The sequence below is a fragment of the Pogona vitticeps genome, chromosome 1, assembly GCF_051106095.1.
Source record: "Pogona vitticeps strain Pit_001003342236 chromosome 1, PviZW2.1, whole genome shotgun sequence".
Taxonomy (NCBI): domain Eukaryota; kingdom Metazoa; phylum Chordata; class Lepidosauria; order Squamata; family Agamidae; genus Pogona; species Pogona vitticeps.
The window spans coordinates 12,623,644-12,647,836 of NC_135783.1; the positions used below are offsets into that span (position 1 = coordinate 12,623,644).

General features: G+C 41.2%; 1 protein-coding gene across 4 annotated transcripts in view; it reads left to right on the forward strand.

The window, feature by feature from the left end:
• The window catches only part of PSME4 (proteasome activator subunit 4), a 106,731-nt gene extending 85,293 nt beyond the window's left edge, over positions 1–21,438 (forward strand). For 2 of the 4 annotated variants that reach the window (XM_020809917.3, XM_020809919.3), the window contains 6 exons: positions 1,243–1,371; positions 3,238–3,393; positions 10,177–10,339; positions 12,082–12,215; positions 14,168–14,306; positions 19,794–21,438. In XM_020809917.3, coding sequence (XP_020665576.3) covers positions 1,243–1,371; positions 3,238–3,393; positions 10,177–10,339; positions 12,082–12,215; positions 14,168–14,302 — 717 coding nt within the window. In that variant the 3' untranslated portion in view covers positions 14,303–14,306; positions 19,794–21,438. Of the gene's footprint in view, positions 1–1,242; positions 1,372–3,237; positions 3,394–10,176; positions 10,340–12,081; positions 12,216–14,167; positions 14,307–18,824; positions 18,953–19,557 lie in introns of those variants that run through there. The other 2 variants (XM_020809918.3, XM_072987540.2) reach the window with 2 other exon arrangements.
• The last annotated feature ends 2,755 nt before the right edge of the window (positions 21,439–24,193 follow it).

The following is a 24,193-nucleotide window of genomic DNA, read 5'->3' on the forward strand; positions in this document are numbered from 1 at the left end:
ACCACCTCCAACCCTGCAAGAGGAAATAAGAAATTTACTCCCCATACAACCCGTCTCACAACACAAAGGGTTTTTCTCTCACTATTTCACAGTGCCCAAAAAGGACGGAGGTCTTCGCCCAATCTTAGACCTACAGGAGTTAAACGAATACATCATTACCTTTCGGCCTTGCAACAGCTCCAAGAGTATTCACCAAGTGAATGGCACCAGTAGCCACTTAACTCAGACTGCAAAAAATTCTCATATTTCCATATATCGATGATTGGCTCCTCGTAGCTCACTCCCAGAGATTAAGCCACAAGGACCGGTGATCACTGCACACAAAAGACTAGCTAATGACACCCATCAATCACAGTGACAGACCATCTCCCCCTTATCACAACAATATACCCATTAAAAAAAACCCTGATCACCATAATCACCCAGTCTCCTGAAAAGGACAAAAAGCTGATCCCACAGCTACAAATATTCAATTATCCCACACACTACACCAGAACACAGACAGAGTTGTAACTCCTGTCCTCTGAAGATGCCGGCCTCAGAGATTGGCGAAACATTAGGAAGAAAAACCTTCGGAACACGGCCAAACAGCCCAAAAAACCTAAAACAACCAAAATAAGTTGGTTTTTAAAAAACTTTTGCTGATGATAAAGAGGAAGGGATTGTGAAAAGTGTTGTGAAAAGCAGATTCCCTGCATTGCCCTTTTAAGAAGGACTGTGCTTATTGCCTTTTCTCTGGGGCTGCTTAGGAAGGCACTCTCTTCCCTACCAAGATCATGCCTTTCTTCTGGTACCTAGAAAGAGGAAGGGGAAAAAAATAAAAATAAAGCAGAGCACCTGAATTTGAAGACTGACCTGCTGTGGCCAAAAGCTCTTCTGTGATACCTGCATTTCAGGCCCTGCCAAAACTCTTGCACCTTGTCCAGTTGTAGCATTCTAGCTGCTATTTGGCCCTCTTTCCCCTTGGTGTTTCCACCAAAGATCCAGAAATGCACAGATCTCAACGTGTACAAAAACTGAGTGGGTGTGTCTTCCCCAAAGGGCTGACTGCATGTGGGGCACCAGCCTGTAGGCTCAACAGAGGCACACAGACTGGGTCAGGGGGGGCAGTGCACATCCCTAAGAGTTTGTGGCATTCTTTAGTTCACTGTGCATTGTATTTTACCTACAAAATAAAGACTTTTCTGTTGTCTTCCATAAACCCATGTTTGCTAACTGTTCCCCTGTTTCTCCATTCCACAGATTGCACCTGTAGAAAATGACAATAGTTACGATGAACTCAAGAGAGATGCTAAGATGTGCTTATCCTTAATGTCTCAGGGATTACTGTATCCCAAACAAGTGCCTTTGGTACTTCAGGTGCTAAAACAAGTGCGTGATGCTCTTTAAAGACTACATACTTTTTTTTTGCTGGCATACTGAGTTTATGTTCATATTCTCTTGAGGACAGTGCTTGACAAGTACATTCTGCCCGAACACATGGGGATCTCCTGTAAAATCTGAAATGATTTATTGAGTAGCAGAATGCTTGTTGTTACAAAGGTGGGGTGTGTGTGGAAGAAGAACTGAATATGGAAGTGTAGTACTGTACATCTCTGCTGATTTTGCTTACAGAAATCACTGCCTCTCACCCCACCCACCAGCACACGAACTTAGTACAGTGATGCCTCGCAAGACGAAAAAAATTGTTCTGCGAGTCATTTTGTATTGCGAAAATTTCATCTTGTGAATTTCCCCATAGGAATGCATTTCAATGCATTTCCCATAGGAATGCATTGAAAAAAATTCATCTTGTGAAGCACGGCCATAGAAAAATTCATCTTGCGAGTCACCAAAAAATAAAAATAAAAAATAGCAAAACGCTTTCGTCTTGCGGGTTTTTTGTTGCATGAGGCGTTCATCTTGCGAGGCGTCACTGTAATAGTGCTGAGCAACCCATTATCACGCGCTAAGGGCAAATTTTGGCCTTGCTCATCCAGAACCCTTGCGAATGGGATGGGATATTTGTAATTTCAGGACTCTTGCCTCCAATGTCACACAGAACCCCCCAGACAGACTCCTCAGACTAGAAAAGGGGAAGGAAGAAGGCAAAAGAGAGGTCTTCCTACTGCCATTATCTGCTTTGCTATATGTGCTTTGGCTGGGAAACAGAAGGGAATATCCTCTCAGTCATACTGCTTGAGGAGAGTCACTTCACTGCTCTGTGGGAAGGTACTGTGTAGTTCACTGAGAAGCTTCCCTTATAGAATCTAATGGATAGCAAGACTTCCCTTCCCATGGAAAGGAACAGGTGCAGTGAAGCAGATGCTGGTGGTAGGAAGACCCACTCTTTTGCCACCACCTTTTTCCTCTCCTAGTCCCAGAAATTATCCTGCAAAATTCTGGGGCTGGCAGTCCTGGAATTATATTTCCTAGCCATTGGCTTTTCCCTGTAGAAGTGAATATAACCATTCATTTATATTCAGTGGGAAAAATTAAAAGACTTCATAAAATGAGCCAGAGGAATGGCTTGTGTTAATATAGTCTTCTGTATAGTGTTAATATAGTGTTAATATAGTCTTCTGTATCCAAAGCAACAAAGAGTCTTGTGGCACCTCTGAGACTAGCAAGTTGTCTTTGGAATGTGCTTTTGTAAATTGTGGTCTACCAGGTGCCTTTCAGGTGAAGAAGTTTGTTTCCGTCCTTAAAATCTTGTACCAAATAAAACCTGTTAGTCCTTTAGGTGCTGCAATCTTGTGCACTGTTTTGGCTACATCAACCATGTGAGGCCTTCTCGGTGGCAATATTTTGAGCCATCCCAGAACAGTTTCAGAGAGCTTAATAAGAAATCCTCATTTTGATTTTTGAGGTGTCATCAGTGGAGAAAGGGGGTTAACGTTGGAGGTTGTAAGGGTCTTTTAAAATAAACCAGTACTGTGTGTAGATAAATGCTGAAATGTAATTATGGGATGTTCTGTTTTCATAGACTAATTGATTTGGAAGGGTCCTATAAGGCCTGCATCTGGTCCAACTCCCTGCTCAGTGGAGGAATCAAAATCAAATCAGATCTGACAGACAGTTGTCCAGTTTTCTCTTGCATGCTATCGCCCACTCGTGATGAAAACCATACATTTTCACCATAAGTGGGAGATAGCTGGAAAGTTTGGTTTTGAGGCTTATCCACTCTTTGTCTAAGGTTTGTCACTTTGTTTTCCTAATTGCTGTCCTTGTGTTCTTCCCTTTGTTTTGTTTTTGCAGACCGCAAAGAGTAGTTCATGGCACGCTAGGTACACAGTGCTCACCTACCTCCAGACCATGGTATTTTATAATCTTTTTATCTTCCTAAACAACAAAGAAGCGGTAGATGACATCAGGTGGCTGGTTATAAAACTTTTAGAAGATGAACAGCTTGAGGTAAACAAATACTTGAGCTTGTATTTTGTACCAACCTTCGAAATATCTTCCAAAATAAAAGCTGAACTCTAATTTAGGACTCAACACAGCCCAGATTGAAACGCAATTTAAAATCCCATTGATCCTGATAAGGAATTAAGAACATATTTCTCAAAATATCCAGATACCATTAAAATCTTGTATTAGTACACCTAATATTTTCAGTGTTGTGTAGTGGAGAGAGTGACAGATTAGGACTCTGGAGACAAGGATCCCTCCTCAGTCATGGAAACTCTCTGGAGGAGTGGAATTGATAAAACCACTCCTTAAATATGCCATTTGCCCTAAAAGCCCTAATAGAGTTACTGAAAGTTGGTTCCAATTTGATGGCTCGTAACTAAGTAGTCTTCACTTCTACATGGAGTAGATTAGTAGCTGAATGTCACTTCAGCATGTCTCTCTGAGGGCTGTGGATTAGGGTAGCTTCAGGGCCCAACACAGACAGCAGGGCCCAGAGAAGCCCACATCTACCACCCTGAGGGAGCTGCCTTACTCTGGGTCTTGCTAGCATTCTTTCACTTTCATTAGAACATTTTTCCAGTAATATAAAACAAACCAGTCAACCTTATTTGCTGTTCCCTCCTTTTAAAAAAATGAAAATTTGCAGGACTAATTTGTAGAACAAATTTGCAAACAATCAGATGAATAATATGTTCTTGCAGAACGGCAGTGCAAATCAACTGGACGCTTGCTTGTATATAATCTCTTGTGGTCATGTTGCCATGGAAACCTCAATTTTGCGGTGGCTGTAATCTTGCTTTTCTTCTGAATTGGCAGGTCCCTAATACTGAGCTGGCTCACTTCATCAGTGCTTCCTCATTGGTTTCATACATGTATTGTACATGAGCAGATTTTTGCCATAAGATGGAGGTTCAGTTGTACCTGTCCCTTCCTTGACATGACAACCCTTCAGATATTCAAACATGGTTATCATGTCCCCTATTAACCTTCTTTTTGTAAGGCTAAACATTCCCAGCTCCCTAAGCCGTTCCTCATAGGACGTGGCTTCCAGATGTTTGACATTTTGGTCGTCCTTCTCTGGACACATTCCAGTTTGTCAACATCCTTCTTGAATTGAGGTGCCCAGAACTGGACATATTACTCCAGGTGAGATCTGACCAAAACAGAGTAGAGTGGTACTATCACTCCCCTTGATCTACACACTGTAGTCCTATTGATGCAACCAAGAATTGCATTGGCTTTCTTGGCAGCCGCATCACACTGCTGACTCCTGTTCAGTTTGTGGTCTACTAAGACTTCTAGATCCCTTTCACAGGTACTGCTGTCTAGCCAGGTGTCTTCCATCCTATATCTGTGCAGTTCATTTCTTCTGCCTAGGTGTAGGACCTGTTGAAATTCATTTTGTTAGTTTTGGCCCAGGACTCTATTTTTTAAAAAATATATATATATTATTGTGTTTTCCCCCCTACTTCTCTATGTCTTGTTGCAATCAGAGGTTTGTTACAGTATATACAATTCGTTTCATCTCATCCTATTCTAACTAATATAGTACTGATCTAATCTGTTCTACTTAAGTCAGTGTAGATTCAGTCCAGGTGTAAAGCAGTTCCCACTGCTTTTTTTCTCCACTCCTGTTGTTCTGTCATTTAATGTGTCTGTCAAGATGTCCATTTCTGCCAGTTCTAGAATCTTCTCAAGAAATTCCTCTTTTGTCGGAAACTTTGTGGTCTTCCAATTGCTAGTGTACAAAATTCTTGCTGCAGTTATCAAATGTAAAGTCAAATAAACCTTGTTTTTTTCTATTGTGGGTGGTATCATGTTCAATATAAAAACTTCTGGTATTAAGGTAGTTTTATCTCTACAATTTAATGTACAGTGGGGTCTCAACTTACGGAATTAATCCGTATTGGAAGGTGGTCCGCAGGTCGAAAAGTCTGTAGGTCAAATCTGCATTTCCCATAGGAATGCATTGAAAACCATTTAATCCGTATCTGCTGTTTTCTGTCCATAGAAACTGATGGGAAGCTGCTATTCCGCATTCTACCACTAGAGGGGGGATATTTTTTTCTTTTTTCTTAGGTCAAGAAAAGTTCAGAAAAGGAGTGGGGGAGGCAGGGAACAGTTTTAAAAGCACTTTTGAAATCATTTTTTTCAACGAAGCCAATTTTAACACAGAGACAGGAGTCTGGAATTCACCTTAGCCCAGTCTTTGCAAGCCAGCATTCTGACCCATAGAATTTTTCAGCAAAAACACAGGCAGGACTCTGGAATTCACACCTTAGCCCAGTCTTTGCAAGCCATAATTCTTGACCCACAGAATTTTCCAGCAAAAAGACAGACAGGCAGGATTCTGGAACTCACATCTTAGTCCAGTCTCTGCAAGCCAGAATTCCTGACCCACAGAATTCTTCAGCAAAAAGACAGACAGGCAGGACTCTGGAACTCAGTGCATGCATGCATCATATCCAGCACGGACCCACAGGAAAAAAAATACCCCCCCTCAAACTAAAACTAAAACACTGCAAGCCCCTGGGGCTGCAAAAAAACAAAACAAACACAAACATAACCCCACCAGCCCAATCCCACCCTGCAAAAGACCCCAAAAAAAGTTTTAAAAAAGCAAAAACCAGGGCCTTACCTCCATCGGCTGCTGCCAGGAGGCCTCCTGGATTCTAACCCCCCACTGCCAGGCCAAGGCTCTGGCCGCCAGCGCTGGGCCTGGCCTCTGCCACCGGGCCAGGGCTACGGCCACTGAGCCTGGCCTCCCCCGCCGCTGCCGAAACCACCATCGGGCGCAGCACTTCGGGAGAAGCCGCACGGTGGAGGAGAAAGGCCAGATCAGCTCCTGCCTTTCTTCCCCGCCACCTGGCTTCTCCCAAAGGGCTGCCCCAATGGTGGTTTCAGCAGTGAAGAAGCCGGGGCGGGGGGGGGGAAAGAAAGGCGGGAGCCGATCAGGGCTTTTCCCCCCACAGGGCAGCTTTGCAGCTTCTCATTTGCTCCTGCGGCGGCCACACACACCCCAGCGTGCCTACAGCCGTCAGCATGGGCGAGGGCTGGCCGGCATCGGTTACTGCTGCACCGAAGAGGCCCTGGGCAGCGGGAGATTCCCCTTAGTGTTGACGTTGTGGCCGGGATAAAGCCAGGGAGAACTCGCCTGCAAATAGCCCCGGCTTGCAAGGGACGGGCAGCCCAGCTTCCGACTGCATGTAAGAGGCCTGGCGACGGGGGGAATCCATCGATATTGGCCGCTGAGCAGGGGGAGGGAGAAATGGGTTCCCACCGATGGCTAGGGAGTCTCTCATTAATAGGCTTCCCCGGCTGGGGAGCAAGACCTTCTCCCCGCCGCTGCTGCGCTGCCCTTTGCTTGCTCTGGTTGGGCTTTCCCATCGCCTCCCTTTTCCAAACCGTTCAGGCGAAAGAGCTAAAGAAGCAGCCTCTTCACCACCAACGGTTTGAATTTCCCACCCTTTCTCCCTGCCTTTTCGGTCCGTACGTCGAAGCTCCGTCCGCAAGTAGATCCGAAATTTTTCGGCTAGAGCTGTCCGTATGTCGAAAAGTCCATAAGTAGGTCGAGACTCTACTGTATCATTTTCCAGAAGTCCTTAGCCCTACTAAATGTTCACCACATATGAAAAAAAAACTTCACATTTCCAGCACTGTTTGGATACATTTTTATACATTTTGGTTAGTTTCTCTGGTGTTATGTATCATCTGTAAAACATTTTATAAACATTTTCTTTTAAGCTTATGGATTTAATCATTTTGATGTTTCGTTCCCATATTTGTGACCAGGCACTTAGTTCAGTGTTATAACCAATGTTTTGAGCCCATTTTATCATACAACCCTTCACAATTTCATCTTCCATTTTTGTTCCATCAAAATATTATATAAACATTTAATCAGTTTTTCCTTTGAGTCTAGCAATCCTTTATCCAAAACCGTTTTCTCTTTATAAAACCCAATAGCTTTATCTTTTGCATACCGTGATTTTACCCGATTTATCAACCACCAATTAAGAACAATACCCTGTTCTGCCAGTCCAACTTTACCCTTTAGATTAGAGTCACTATCTAACAATTCGGCATATCTCACACTTACATTTTGTATTGTTCTTACCGGGTCAAAAAACGCTTCTAGTGGGGCCACCCATGCTGGAATATTTATTTATTTATTTATTTATTTATTTATTTATTTACTTACTTACTTACTTACTTACTTACTTACTTACTTACTTACTTACTTATTTATTTATTTATTTATTTATTTATACATACATACATACATACATACATACATACATACATACATACATACATACATACATACATACATACATACATACATACATACATACATACATACATACATACATACATACCCCGGCTATCTGGTCATATTGACCACTCTAGGTGGCTTACAACACAAAATACAAAAACAATATATAAATAAAAAGGAATTTGTACACAATTACAAATTCTGTAGTGTTGTACCTTGATTGTTTTCCAAACCCACAACAGAGCTCTCCTGATCGAATGTTGATTAAACACTTTACATAGTTTGTCATCTTGATACCACAGGAAGGCGTGCCAGCCAAGCCTTGTCATGCCCTTCAATTTTTAAAAGTCTCCCGTTTTGCAAATAGATCCAATCCTTCACCCAGGTCAGAGCTGCTGCTCTATAATACTTCATCCAATCCAGTAGGCCAAAACCTCCTCTTTGTTTGTTGTCCTGGAGAGCTTTGAGTTTTATTCTTTGTGTTTTTGCATCCCAGACAAATTTACTGTTTATCTTGTTCAATTCTTTAAAGAGGTCTTGTTTCAGTAATACTGGGATCGTCTGAAAAAGGAAAACCAACTTTTGCAAAATATTTTTAATTTTTCCAAATTTTAATTGCTGCTATTCTAACCATTAAAGACAAGTGCAGTGTAGACCATTTCTGTAAATCTGCTTTGATTCCTTTCCTTTGAGTTTTGGACCAAGACTCTAATCTGTCAAGGTCATTTTGAATTTTAATCCTGTCTTCTCTCTTCCCTTGGCAAAAACTCTAGGCTATGCCCTGGTAGCCTTCAGATAGAAATGTATGCCTTTTAATTTGACAGATCACAAATTAGTTGGCAAGATGGTCAAAATAATTTTTCCTAGGTGTAGTGCATGAAGATGCACCACGGTAACAATCAGTTATATCACAGTTGGCTGACTAGCAGCTTGCAGGTTAAGTCTGTCCATTACAGCAAACTACCTTTATTGGATCCCCGGTAAACACAGCAGAAACTGATCAAGGTCCAATGAAATGTTATCCACATCCATATTTATTTTATTTATTATCTTACCTTTCCACTGAAACTGGTTTTCAAGTTGACTTTCCCTCTGAGTGACAGGGAACACAAGGTTATGAAACGGTAACAGCAAGCAGTGTTCTGCATTTTAATATCACACCCCTTTTCTGGCTGTTTCCTTTGGTCCCTCTGATTGCTTGATGGTGGGAGCATAACTATGTGTCACAAAATACATAGCTGGTCTCTTCTACATTGTGTAGAGAACAGAATACCTCCCCTCCAGTATGGAAACTGGCCAAGGCAGTGTAACGTGCTGGAAGTAGCTAAGGCAGATTCACATCATTCACCCTCCAATCTGGGTCTATTTATTTTGCCTTTTCAATGTTCCAGATGCAGAGTGGCTTTTACAATTAGTATTTTCAAGTGTTTTCTTGTTTGTGAACATGTTGTAGCCTGCCCAGTAAACGGAGATAACAAATGTTGCCCAATAAGTCTTTGGAAAGCACATTCAGTCTTAATTGGCAAAAGAGGGCCCAAGCAATGCTTTTGTCCCTTCAAAGTGGATGTTCCCCCTTCCTCAGTTAAATGACAAAGGCAAGCCATTTGGAGAAGCCCCTGGCAATTAATAATCTAAAACCAGGAACCCTGCTTTCTCAGTCACGGCTCCTTCCCTTTGGAACAAGCTTCCTACAAAGGTTTGTCATCCCTGTCAGTTTTTAGGGAATTAATTTAAAAAGATAAGTAATAAAAATTAATTTGAAAGAATTCTATAAAGCTTCTTTTTTATTCATGCTTTTAACTGTTGACCTGAGATGCCCAAATTGGTTTGAAATTTGTCAGTTCTATTTAAATGCAGTTTTTAAACTAGCGACAAGGTTTTATTGTATTTATTGTATACTGTAATTTCTTATTATTGGATTTAATGATTGACATGTTGTGAACTGCCCAGAGAGTGTTCTTGCTAATGGCGTGGTGTGGATGATGGATATCTTATTGGTGTAGCATGACAATTGTGTGCTTGGACGAACCTGTTTTGCACAATTAGTTCCATGTTTGCTTGCATTTCTGGGTGTATCGCGTGGCTATTAAAAGTAGTGCACCTGCCCTTATATGCACAATATTTCACAGTAGGATTTTGGCCCAAGTTTTTAAACTCTACAAGGCCAGGAATAAAATTGCAAGCTGTGTAATAAATTGGAACATGGCATTATCCAAACTGAATGGAAGAAGCTTGTCAGGTCTGTTCATATGCTCTTAAAAATTGCATTACTAAGATGAATTGCTAGTGAACTCAGATTATAAAAGGACTACACAGTAGAATAAATAAATTCAACAGGGAAGGGTTTTCATTGAGATCCTGTTGTACTCGTTATTTATCTATTTCAGAAATTAACAGGGAGCACCAAGACACCAAATTCTTGAGCTTATACCACGTATATCATATGGAAATATATCACGGTGATGTAAATACTTACTGGGGTCACTGACAGTCTTGTCTGATTGTAGGTGAGAGAGATGGCTGCCACCACATTGAGTGGCCTACTCCAGTGCCATTTCCTGGCGATTGATGACCCTATGCAGACTCACTTTGAAGAGCTGTGCAAGAGGAGACTTCCAAAGAAGAGGAAGCGAGACCTCAGCACAGTAGTAGATACTATCCCCCCTGCAGGTAAGGGTGGAGTTGCTTAAGACAGTGGTGTGTGAAGTTCCCTCTACAATACTCTATGGCTGAATAATGGGCATACAGATTGAGGATGACCTGTCCTCTACCTTTTAAAAAACATCACAGAATCTCTGCTTTTCTGGATTGTTGTTAAAACAACAACACCCCCCCACACACACACTTTCCCATGAATGCATCCAGGAGGGACCTGGACAGGGCTACAGAGTACCCTTAATGTGTAGCCTATCTAGTCAGAGGGCGTGCAGCAGTCATCTTTCTACAGTAATATGAACAATGAATCCTTATAGTTTTATAATGGCCAGAATCCTCCTGTCTAGTTTTGCTTCTGAAGGCAGTCGATGTAACTTTCAGCAGCTTCTCAGTGGCACCAAAAAGCCTCTCCTTGGATTTTGGTGTGTGTGCAAACCCAATGGACTGAAACCTATCGAGAAATCCAAGCAGAGGTTCATTTATTAGGAGGAACAAGCTGCTGCAAATTTTGCTGTTTGTTTTCTTCAGGTGTACCTACACAATAGGATTCTGGCTAATATGTTCAGTAAACAAAGGTGAGTGGGTTAAAAGGCGATGGAGAAGAATGTTCTAGGATGCAAAAGGCCTATTTAAACTATAAATTCTGAGAAATAGCTGCATAATAGCTGTCTGGAGACTCTTGCAGAGTGCAGGCGGCATACAAGTCAAACAAATGAACAAAAAACAAACAAACAAATAAGGGGAAAATACATCCTCTTTGAATTCTGTGGTTTTACGTATCATTTAACGGGGGCTCATTTTTTGGGTAGGGCTTATATTATGAGCATCCTGAAAAATCATACTAGGGCTTATTTTCAGGTTAGGTCTTATTTTCAGGGAAACAGGGTATATCCTGATATATAAAACCATAGAATTCAAAGAGGGTGTACTTTCTCTTTCACATGACTGTATATACCCCAGCCATTTCATAGACATTATATACACACATACTGTGGGGTGAATTTTATTTGAACCCTTCTTTGTGTCTCAGTGATTGAAATATCCAGGGGAAATTTTGAGGTTTATTGGGAGGATCAGCTGCCACTCATCTTCTTTCATGCCAGTGGCTCACTCTGCTTTATTAGTTTAAGTTTTGAATGCACTAGTTCCCATTTTTGAAAATACATTATTTCATCATCCTGCATAGCGAGAATAGTACAGTGGTGCCTCGCTTAATGGGCGCCCTGTTTAACGATGAAATCGCATACCGACGAACATTTTGCGATCACATTGTGATGTTTTAAATGGGGAAAAAATCACTTTGCGATGATTGGTACCCTGTTCCGCTTACCGATCATCACAAAGCAATGATTTTTTAACAACTGATCGGCGGTTCCAAAATGGCCGCCGGGTAAAAAAAAATGGCCGCCCGCTGTTTTCTGGGATGGATTCCTCGCTTACCGGGCAGCAAAAATGGCCGCCGAATGGAGGATTTTCACTTAAAGGTGAGTCTGAAGCCCATAGGAACACATTGAAGGGGTTTCAGTGCATTTCTATGGGCTTTTGAATATCGCATAGCGACGAAATCGCTTTGCAGTGATTTTTGCTGCACCGATTATCGTCGCTATGCGAGGCACCACTGTACTCAGAAATTTTTTTGGAATACAACTCTGAGAATCTCCTAGCCAACATGCCTACCAGGGATCTCTGAGGTGTCAATTTTTTTTCCCAACTTTTCCAACCTTAGAGAAAGAGTGACTGATTTATTTTTGCTGCAGATTTGGTTAAGCGCCATGCTGGTGTGCTGGGACTCAGTGCATGCATTTTATCAAGTCCTTATGATGTACCCACCTGGATGCCTCAGCTTTTGATGGATCTTAGTGCACATCTGAATGATCCCCAGCCCATTGAGGTAAGCATAATCTCTTGTCATGCAGTTGGGGAAGTGGTGTTCTATTCTAGTTTCTGTGAGCTGTAGACATTATGGTTGGGGATGATGGGAGCTGTAGTCTAGTAACACCTCTGGAGATCACAGGTTTCTCATCCCTAATATAAATTGTCCTTGGCAGAAAAGTTCATAAGCGCACACTGTCAGACTGTATACCATTGGTTCTTGTCTAAGTGACAACCTTTTCTATTGTGTTTCATGGTCTGTTATTCATAGGTTCATGCTGGGATTACTTTTAGGGTCCATATTATTCTTATCCAGTTTAGGATAATAGTAGCAGAAGCAATACTTGGAGGGCCTCTCATGGAGAAACATAGCTGTTAACTTTCTATGTAGGAGAATATTTAAGGAGACAGTCTAGCTTTTGTTAGTAATAATAATAATAATAATTTATTGTCATTGTAAGTATATACACATACAACGAAATTCACAGTAAAGGAGTAGGACTATCAGGCTGTGAATAATTTCAGTTACCGATCTATGTATGAGTCTACAAGGCAACAGTGTCATTGTTGACACAAGTGGCAAACTGCTGGAACCAGTGTAGGATTTTGTATTTGGTAATGAGGCAGGGACCCTTTATTAATGTTTAGTGTTTTTGAGCGGGTCTCCAGCGTCCATATGTATCTTCTCTGTTTCTCTTTTAAATCTAGTTCTATAGTATTTATTCCTAAGACAGTAACTTCCAGGTGATTCAAGGTAGATTGAAATGTTCTGAAACAGTAAAGTAGGACCCTCGATTTGTATCCATGATTTCAGTTATCTGTTGTTTACTGTGTCTCTTCTATATGCAACATATGGGGGCGGGTAGACCTTATGGCCTTTGTCCTGCCCCCTTGTGTGCTGTATATATGCTTCGCTTGTTGTTGTTTAGTCGTTTAGTTGTGTCCAACTCTTCGTGACCCCATGGATCAGAGCACGGCAGGCCCTCCTGTCTTCTACTGCCTCCCAGAGCTGGGCCAAATTCATGTTGGTCGCTTCGAGACACTGTCATCGCTCCTATACACTTTTTCAGGAGTCTGGTAGATTGTAGAACCGATTCCCCCATGTATGCTGTATTGTCATTTCTGATGTCAGATTTATATTCATTACTGTAATTCTTTTGCAGAGATATTTTCCTGCTTTTCCTATGTAGAGTGCAGAAGGGCATTGTTTGCAAAGTTTGGCATAGATGATGTTAGTAGAGGAACAAGCAAATGCACCCATGATGTTGTGTGTAACATTGCTGGGGCCTGTTGCTAGTTTAGATGTGGGGACAGAGCTGTCATCTGGGTTTGTAGCAGGGTTTCTTTCCTATCTGTGTATCAGTGTTGTGTAGTCTGTTGTCTGTCAATGTTTGTTTCAGATGGGGGGGGGTTATCTGTAAGTAAGTACAGGACTGACAGCAAAGGCGTGGGAGAGTGGCCTCAGTTGTGGATCAAAGGTGATAACTAACAGTGTTTGTTTAATGTATTCTCGATGTATGTACAGTATATGTGTTTTTAATATATGTTTTTGTTTATTTTATCTTCTGGGTCTGTTGTACAGTAGATTGCTTGTGTGAGTATTTCTCTTGCCTGATAAATTTGTTCTCTAACCATACCTGGTAGATATTGTACACTTGAGAAACATGAGTTTGAAGTTTCTATGTTGTGGTTTCAAGCAGATGTGATTTTATCTGAGGCCCTGACTTAGACAGTATATTTTGTTATTAGCTCAGGATGGAAACTAATACATATGTATCTGTCTGGTTTACACAACTGCAAGGACAAAACCTTTTGGAACTGCCAAGGGTTTTGTTGAGAAGCTGTTGGTCCTAAAGGAGAATGGACACAATAACAGGGCTTCCTGCACTAATCCTGAAAACGTTTGCTTCTGCCAGCGTAGTTGCCTTAAGTACACTGTCTCAACCTTTATCTTTGCTTCTGGCCACACAGATGACAGTAAAGAAAACCTTGTCCAATTTCCGGAGAACCCACCATGATAACTGGCAGGAGCACAAGCAACAATTCACCGATGACCAGCTGCTTGTCCTTACTGACCTCTTGGTATCACCATGCTATTATGCATAAAGCGGTGAGATTATCTTGTGAAATTTTAGTCCGTTGCAAATAAAATTTCCTTCCTAGGCCTTTCTAAATATCTGTCTGGTCATAGCAGGAATGTAGCTTTATAATAGTGGCTGTTGATTTAACAGATACGTAATAAGAGCATGATTTCCTCTTTCTTACTGGGATTTCTTTAAAAATCTAGAAATTTCTATGGAATACATTTTGCTGGTCTGTTGCAGGAAACTGAACGAGGAGTCCTGTGGCTTCTTAAAAGCTAACAAAGTTTGTGGGGAGTGGGGCTAAGCTTTCATGGATCTTAGGCCACTTCAAGGTGCTAGATTAGAATTTATTATCTTTTGAGTTTACAGTAGTGATTCTTGTGGGTTTTTCGGATTCTTTGGCCGTGTTCTGAAGGTTGTTCTTCCTAACGTTTCGCCAGTCTCTGTGGCCGGCATCTTCAGAGGACAGCACTCTGTTCTCTGGTCTGAAGATGCCGGCCACAGACTGGCGAAACGTTAGGAAGAACAACCTTCAGAACAGGGCCAAAGAGCCCGAAAAACCCACAAGAACCATTAGATCCCGGCCGTGAAAGCCTTCGCAAATACATTACAGTAGTGAGTTATAAAACATGAGTGACAAGCTTACTGTTTCATACTGTTTCTAAATGTCATATATATGAACGAATTTCAGCAGCCCATTTTAGATTGAAGATTGAATGCATCTGTTGCGACCTTGACTCTTTGCTTATTCCAGTAGATCAGATTGAGATGTTCAGTGCACTTCTTTTCAGGTTTTATTGGATCATTTTCAATTAGTAAAGCCTGAGAACATAGACTACACACTTGCATGCTATAAGGCTAATACCTCTGTTTTAGATCCTTGCCAGTCTTGGCTTTTAAATCTACTAAGGAGACAACAGTTGAATGGGCTACTCATGTCAGCAGTGCTTTTATCCAAGAAGGCCTTGTTCTCTCCCCTTTTAAAAAAAACCTATCATATGGTCCATTTTTAAGAAATTTGGCAATGGATGATTTGAACAATTACATATCCATCTCAAATATTCCTTTCCTGGGCAAATTGATTGAGAGGACGGTAGATACCCAGTTGTAGGTGCAATTAGAATCGATAGTCTCAATCCATATCAACTGGGATTTAGACGCATTGGTTGCCCTGCAAGACAGTCTCCTAAGGGAGGAGGCCCTACTGGGCCTTCTGGATCTTTCATTGACTGCGGTATCATTTTAGGATGGCTGTCAAGCTTCAGGATTGGGGATGTGTACTTTGGTGGTTCCAGTCCTTTCTTGAGTATCCCTGGTGATACTGATTGAGGACGCCGAGTCTACCCCTTGGGAATGCTGTAATGCTGTCCCAATGAGGTTGACCATCTTCACATTGCTCTTTAACATCTATACGAAGCTGCAGGAAGAGTTCATATGGCGATCTGGAGTGTGCTGTCAGCAGTATGCTGATGACATGCGGCTCTGTCTCTTTTTCTTCATCTGTAGGCTATACTGTACAGGTCCTTGGGTACTGCCCATCTTTGGTAATGGCTTGGATGAGGGCCAGTAAATTAAAAATGATTGAGATAAGACAGAGCTTCTACTGTTAGGAGGGTCATTGGGCCAGTTAGAGAGAAATCTACTTGGCCTCATTGGGATTACACTCCCCCTGAAGGAATGGGTCCATAAGGGTTTTCTTGGACCCGTCACTCTCTATGGAGGCTCAAGTACCTGCTGTGACCAAGAGGGCTTCTGTCCACTTCAGCTGGTTGCCCAGTTGCACCCCTACTAGGGTAAAAAATGCTTAGCAACAGTGGTTCATGCATTGTAATTTCAAAAATAGGGCACTGTAATGCTCTCTATGCAGGGCTGCCCTTGAAAATAGTACAGAAACTTAGCAGGTCCAAAATGTAGCAACCAGGTAATTACTGGAACTAGTAAATTTGATCATACATCCTCAATCTAGATGTGCTTTCATTGGCTCCCTGACAGTTTACGTGCTCAATTCAAGGTGCTGGTTATTATCTATAAAACCCTTAAAGGTCTGGACCTCAATACTTGTTGGAATGTCACTCCCAAGAATCAGCTATACATCCTACCCTGCTCCTCTCAACCAATTCTCTTAAAACTTGCTACACTGAGGAAGGCCAAAAAGGATACGAGGAATCACGTCTTTTTGATTGCAGCTTTTAGTCTCTGGAATAAAATGCCAATGGATACATGCCTCCTTACCTTCTAGATGGTACAGACTGAATTATTTAAAGCTGCCTTTAGTAACTGACTCTCCTGAATGCTGTCGATGTTTTACCAATTTTAGATTTTTATAGGGTTATTCATATTTATCATTATAATTGTCTGTTGTATTGTTTTTGAATTGTATTTTTGTTATTGTAGGGGTATTGAGGGGTTGTGAGTTTTAACTTTGTACAAACTGCTCAGTATAGTGCTTGCACTAATAGGACAGTATATAAATTGAATGACTGAATGAATGAATACTACAAAATGATAACAAAGACATATTTGATGCCAGTCTTTCCAACCCTTATCCTGAAATGAAATTGGTTACATGTTGGGTCCACCTGTGTAAGAGTGGGGAAAACAAGTTTAATAAAAGCTAAATAAGAGATGGGATGGGACTTTTCACCATATTTGTATTTAGAATTAGGAAACAGTCAAGTAGAGCTTGATAGTGGTTGTTTCTAACATTGATCAGGAAAGTGGTGAACACAGCACTATGATTTGATTAATGGTTCTTCTTTGTGGCCTCTGTGAATCACACTGTGGGTGATCCGCGCCTGCACAGAGCCTCTTCGGAATATTCTAGATCTTCTGCGGTAGCAAAAAACCATATTAGAATAGACCCCTCCCCCTTGGTATAAGTACCTTGGTGCCAGGACTCTCCCTTCAGTTTCTTTCAACTGCCTCATTGAAGAGCCTCGTACTTCTATCTTCTGTGAGTTTGAAAGCGAAACAAGTTCTTTTTTACTGCAAAATTTAAAAATTTACTCTATTTTTCTTTATTACTCTCAAACTTGCCTCACAACTCCAATGATGGCGCGTCGTCCCAAATCTCTCTATGGGACGCCCTTTCCAGCAACCACTTCCTCAAATGCAGGTCACAACCGACGCCAGCCTTACTGGCTGGGGAGCACATTGCAGCTCTTTCAAAATATATGCCAGTTGGTCCCACAGAGAGCATTCACTCCATCTCAATGAGTTAGAACTATTAGTGGTGATAAAGGCATGCTAAGCATTCAGAAACATTCTAACTCATTGCTCCGTGGTGGCCAAGACAGCCTTGGTTCCCAGTGCTACACCACCTGTCCTCCAACATCTATCACCTCCACCGCCTACCACACCTCCTCGCGCAGAACAACTCCCAGGTCCTTCATCCTGACTTACCTGCTCTCCACCTGGCAGCATAGAGGATTCTCCCTGCTTGATGGATATCTTCCGTCAAGCAAAGAAGTCCTCGACTAAAAAGGCTTACCTGTATAAATGGAAAAAGTTTCAATCTTTTACTACAGCTCTTTCCCTTCCTGCCATCAACCCATCTCTCTCCACATTCCTCCGATATTTGCCCCATCTCAAATCTTCTGGCCTTTCTCTTTCGTCTGTTAGAGTCCATGTCTTGGCAATTGTCTCTTACCAACCACTGACCTCTCCAACTAGCCTCAGCGGATCTCCATTTACTTACCTTCAAAACGTCCTTTCTCGTTGCAATTACTTCAGCTCACTGAGCGAGTGACCTTGTGGCCCTACGCCATGATTATCCTTATACTGTATGCAGTTCTATCCTGATAAAGTAAAGCTGTTTTTTGATGTTTCCTTCCTTCCTAAAGTGGTGTCTCAGCTTCATCTCAACCACTAGTCCTCCCATCTTTCTTTCCGTCACCATCCACAATCCACGAACGACTTCTTCATGCTTTGAATGTCAGGAGGGCTTTCTCCTTTTATTTGTTGCATACACATCCTTTTTGATTTTCCCTACATCTTTTTGTCTGTCATCAACTTCGTAACAAAGGCCTACAAGTCACTTCTCAGACGATTTCTCACTGGGTTGCCTCTACTTTTTTGGCTTGCATACCAGCTTGCTCGACAGCCTGTCCCTCAAGCTATCCACCCTCATTCCACCAGGGCATTGGCAACCTCTACAGCATTCCTATGTGGTATGCCTCTCCCTGACATATGCTCCTTCGGCTATGGACTGGATGTTCAACAGAAGTCTGATGCGGCATTCAGATGTTCTGTTTTGGCTTCAAACTTGGCGTGACACCCTGCCTCCGGGTAAGACAGCTTGCCAGTCACCCATAGTGTGATTCACAGAGGCCACGAAGAAGAACGGCAGGTTACCTACCTGTAATTGTAGTTCTTTGAGTGGACCTCTGTGGTTCACACATCCCACCTTCCCTTCCCTCTGTCATGCCATCCAATATTTTTCTCCTTGCGGTAGTTGACACAACTGAAGTCAACTGAAGTCCCGGCGCCAAGGTAGTTAGACCGAGGGGGAGGGGTCTATTCTAATGTGTTTTTTGCTACCTCAGAAGCTCTAGAATATTCCGAAGAGGCTCCACACAGGCACAGATCACCCACAGTATGAATCACAGAGGTCCACTCAAAGAACTACAATTACAGGCGAGTAACCTGCCATTCTTGTTCATATGCTACACCCTGAATTGGGCTTGTAATGTGCAGCCCACAGACTGCATGTTGCCCCCTGCCTGATTTTGCATCACCCCTTCTGCCGGGGGGTGGGGTGGGGGTGGAAATTAATCCTTTGTTTTGTTTTGTTTTAAAGGAGAATCTTAATCTTGAAGCCTGCCAGGAGCTTTTAAAACATGTCTTGTGTAAAACAAAACATGGCAAAACAAAAAGTCTTTTCTTTAGTCTGGGAGTTGGTTTCTTTAACTTCCACTGCAATATTTTGGCAGTAAAAAAACAAGAGCAATGCATGCTTTCCTTTGTAGTTTCCAGGAACAACGGGACTCTGGCTGTCCCGGAAGTTGCATTCCCTTGCTACCTTTAATTAATGTAGACGTGAAAGACAGGGCTCCTTTCCTTGTCCCAGAAGAGGAAGAGGAGGAGAGAAGGCAAACTGCCTCCTGCTGATATTTCTTGTGACAAAGATAGGCAGCGCTCAAGGATCGTGATAAGAAGGCTTGCATTATTAGCTTTCTCTTGGAGAAAGCTAATAATTCTATTATTATTAATAATTCTAATAATTCAGTTATTATCTAACATCCAGTGAATGGAGAACTTATGCTTGCCATCGCACAGTCTCCCTCTACAGGTATTTCTTCTTGCCAAGAAGAGCAAACCAACTGCTGACTAGACTTCCTTTGTAACCTGTGGTGTGCAAGTCTAGTCGTCCAGCTGAGAACAAGCATGATGATCATGGGGGCACAGAGATCTCATTCCATCTTTAGAACAGACAACTGTATCACAATGTTCTTTCTTAGATAAGGTCTGCTTTTGTCATGTTGATACCTCTTTCTCCCCTCCTTCTCTTGCAGGTTCTTAGAAAAAAAAATAAAAAAGACCTCGCTGCTGTTCCTGCAAAAATAAAGGAAACTCAAAAGTAATTTATTGTGTATAGACCCTTTTGGATTAATTCTGAGGCTTAAGGCTGGAATGCTTATCAAAAGTGCGTATGTAACGTTTATGGGGATGACTCTGATGATTTCTACTTTGCTGGCGAGATTGACTGTAGCAGTATGACAAGTCACTGTGTTTGAAGGCCCAATCATGGTGTTTTTTTAAAAATGCCTTGCATTAACATTAAAACCCTACACATTTTTCCTTCTCTTCTGTCCAATGCAGTGGATTTTCTCTTCTTCATCTTAATGCATTTCACTTGGTCGCTCATTACCTAATGGACTTCTGAACACATGAACTATAATCTTTCATCTGATCTATCTAAAGGTGTGAGTTGTGAGTGGCTTCTAAAGATAGGCCAGATATGTCCTCCATCTTTTTGTTACTTTTTTAAAGAAGATTTCCACCTCATTTCCAACTCTCATGTAGTACTAGGCTATGCAGAACTTTAAAATGAGGTGTTTTTTGTTTCTGTTTTTTTAAAGACTAAGTTTCTGAGCACATTTCTTTACTCTCTGTTGTTGTCAAGATCTCTGGAACAGAGGGAGATACATTCTATGGCCAGATTTTTCAACAGGCCCTACATTTCCCCTTCTCTTTGAAGACAGCAGTTTATTCCCTAATTTAGTGGAGTGTATGGAAAATAGTGTCTCTTACCTGTTTTATTTCAGAGAATAAAGAGCATGTATATATGTTAATAATGAGTAGCTGAAGTCTTTTAAAACAAAATGGTCCCTGTTTGCCAGCCCCCTATCTTGCCATTTATTCAACCTTTCCATGCTGGAAGAAGTATTTAACTTATGTTTGAAAAATAGAAGTACTGTATCCTCTTTTTTTTTTTTTTTTTGGTCTGCAGCTATGATGGTTATCAGCTGGCTAATTCACAATATGTTCCATAGATGTTCCATAGATGTAAAGGACTTGTATAAATTGTAGAGGTGTACTGCACTGGCAAAGCATTGTACAGTTTGCAAACAAACAAACAAACAAACAAACCCAACAACAAACTCATATAATCCATTTGTGAGAATATCTTAATTAAGAACCACGTTTTGGTGTTAATATAGTGCTTTCAGCTTTTGTATCTGATTCAAATGCCAATTTCTTCTGATTTTAATATGCCTCATTCCCATGAATAAGATAACTTATGAGGTAACTAATTTTGAGCTTGATTTTCTTATTAGCAAATCTGTTGTTTTTGTCTTGTTTTTTAACTGTGTCATTCTTCCACCTCCCTTTTGGTGTGTGATAAATTATAGAGTGCAAGAATATCTCCCATGCTGGAAAAAAATTGAGAATTGAGTGTTTTTCGGCTTTCTGTACATCTTGTACTTTTTCTTTTTTTCTTTTTTTGGGGTAAAAGCAGAAATACAACACATTTTCAAATCATTTGCCTGCTGGGAAACTATACCATGTTCCTAAAGCACAGCAGTGTAACCAGTCCAGTATCTCTTGAGCTAAAACACAGAAATTACTAATGTATAGTGTAGTGCCAAAACGCTGCCGCCTCTTCTTTTTAGTTGTGTACTTAGTTTAAGCTGAATAAACAAATTGTTTGTAAGATCTGTGTGTGTATGAGATGTCTTATTTTTCAGACTTAGGATTGTTGGAAGCTGGGCCACAAACTGGATGACATGCATGGATGATATTAAGAGTTCATTTGGACTGGCATGAATTAGAATAGTGCAAAACAGAAATTTGTGGAAGCAAAAAGGGAGGCCTGTATTGAACAATAAAGGAAGATGATTCTCCTTGATAAGTGATGTGAGATAGATAATTTCCAAGTTGGGAATGTTTCCATTTCACAAATTTAGTACCAAAATGAATAAATATCAACTGAGGATATAATACTGGATGAACTTGGCAGGCTTAAAGTGTCAGTTAATATTTTTAGATGATTGTGTCTATTAAATATATGAGAGATAATATTGAGTTGTAAGCGAAGGAAAAATAAAAACATATAATTTGAGAACCATTCATCAGGAGTTATGTATTGTTTTTAACAATACAGTGGTGCCTCGCTTAACGAGGAAATTGCTGTACGATTGTTTTTGTGATCGCTTTTGCGATCGCAAAACAATGGTTTAAATGGTTTTTTTCGTTTAACGATGATCTGTTCCCTCCTTTGGGAACCGATTTTCGCTTTACAACGATCAGCAAACAGCTGATCGTCGGGTTTCAAAATGGTTACCAGCTGAAGAAAATGGCCCCCCACTGTTACCTAAGACGGATTCCTCACTTTACAGGCACCAAAAATGGCCGCCATATGGAGGATCTTCACTGGACGAGCAGGTATTCAGCCCATTGGAACGCATTGAACGGTTTTCAGTGTGTTTCAGTGGGTTCTTTTATTTCGTTTGATGATGTTTTTGCTCTACAGCGATTTCGCTGGAACGAATTAACATTGTCAAGTGAGGCACCACTGTACCATTGTAATTTTTCTAGTTTTATTTATGTTTTACTACAAATATATTTAGATAGTATTTATTAACTCTTTGAATAAGAATTAATTCTTATTCTCACTGTGCAGGATAAATCAAAAGCAGAACTAAAATTCTTATCTTCAACTACAGAGGAAAGCAAACGAAAATGTGGAATTTTGATTTCATTTTCAGAACACACAGGTAGATTTCAGTGCAAACTTTTTTCTTGAAGTAGAAAAAGTGAAAATGTTAGCTTTTAACCTATTTAGTTTTTCTCTGAATCATAACAATGATGAGTTAGACAGCTATATAACACTACGTAGTGTTTGCAGTTACAGTAAATGTGCCCCTGAAGCATGGGTGGGTCATGGATTGGGATGGGGGAGCTTCACCCCCAAATGTTTGTTGGGGGGGATGCCTACCCAGTCCTGATTATGAGCAGTCACTGTCCTGACAAGAGAAAAGAATGCCGGTACACTTGGACGTTGTGGTTTGGCAGGCACTGAAAACATCCTGGAATAATATCAACCAGATATAAGAGCTAATGCAGTGAAGTAGTGAACTGGAACATCATCATCTTTTGAAAATCCTACATTAGGCATTATTCTGATGAAGTTTATCCTGATTTGTGTAGAAAATTTTCCACTTCAAAATTTTCTGAAAAAGCTATGTCGCTGTCAGCTAAGGATACGACAAGGCCGATGCTGAGGACGGGCTTGAAATCCTCGACTCAGAGGACGTAGATCAACAGCAGGTTTGCAGGTTCCTGTGAATGGGCAGTCTGGGGCTAATTCCCAAAACCAGGGTGCCAGGCATTTTCAAAAGACAAAGCAAAGACATTTACAGATGCTCCTTCACCAGAAATCTCCAGGGAGTGCCTCCACAGTTTGTAAGCTAGACTGAAGACAATAGCCACTTTGTGGGAGCCATTTTGAACTGCCTTATTCTGTGCCTTCAAGCAATGTTTCAGATGGATTTTATTGTGTGGCATTTTGATGTAAGCTACTTTTCTTGACTGCTTTAATTTGGTTATTAGTTAGATTTGTATCCCATCTTTCCTCCAATAAATTCAAGATGGCTTTTCCCTCCAGATGGCTCTCCTTCCCACATCATCCTGACAACACTGCAAAGGAGTTTGGCTTGAATAAGAGAAAGTGCCTGGCCCAAAGTCGGCCAGACTGCTCACTTGGTCACAATTGATATAATTGTTATATTATCCTAGGTTCCTTCTGGATTTTTTACCTGCATCTGCTGCCTACCTTAACAGACCTGGAAAACTTGCTTTTTGAATAACAACTCTCAAAATTCCCCATCCAGATGTAGTCCAAAAAAACAAAACTTCCAAGAGGTGTTGCATACTGGCTTTTGAAGTCGTTTCTAGTAGTAGTAGGAATACATTTCATAGGAGTCAGTTTGTGATAGAAACTAGATGAAAATTGTGGCCTATTTAGAAAGAGGGATGGGAATCCTATCCTTATCTGATTTGGTTGTGTTCCTGTCTCACATCCCATTCTGATTAGTTGTGTCGTGCTATGATGTCACCACATTTCCCATGCATCTTTAATTGTATGGATAATGTAGACAGCAAGAAGCAGAGTATGGATTTATTTTTTAATGGAGGGCTATGTATTCCAGAATCCTCCAGCCATTCCAGCTAATGTTCATGTTGGTTGGGTGATTCTGGGAAATGTGGCAACCGTTAGAACTGGATATGGAACAACGGATTGGTTCAAAATTGGGAAAGGAGTACGACAATTTATATGCAGAATACATCATGCAAAAGGCAGGACTAGATGAATCCCAAGTCGGAATTAAGATTGCCGGAAGAAATATCAACAACCTCCGATATGCAGATGATACCACTCTGATGGCAGAAAGTGAGGAGGACTTAAAGG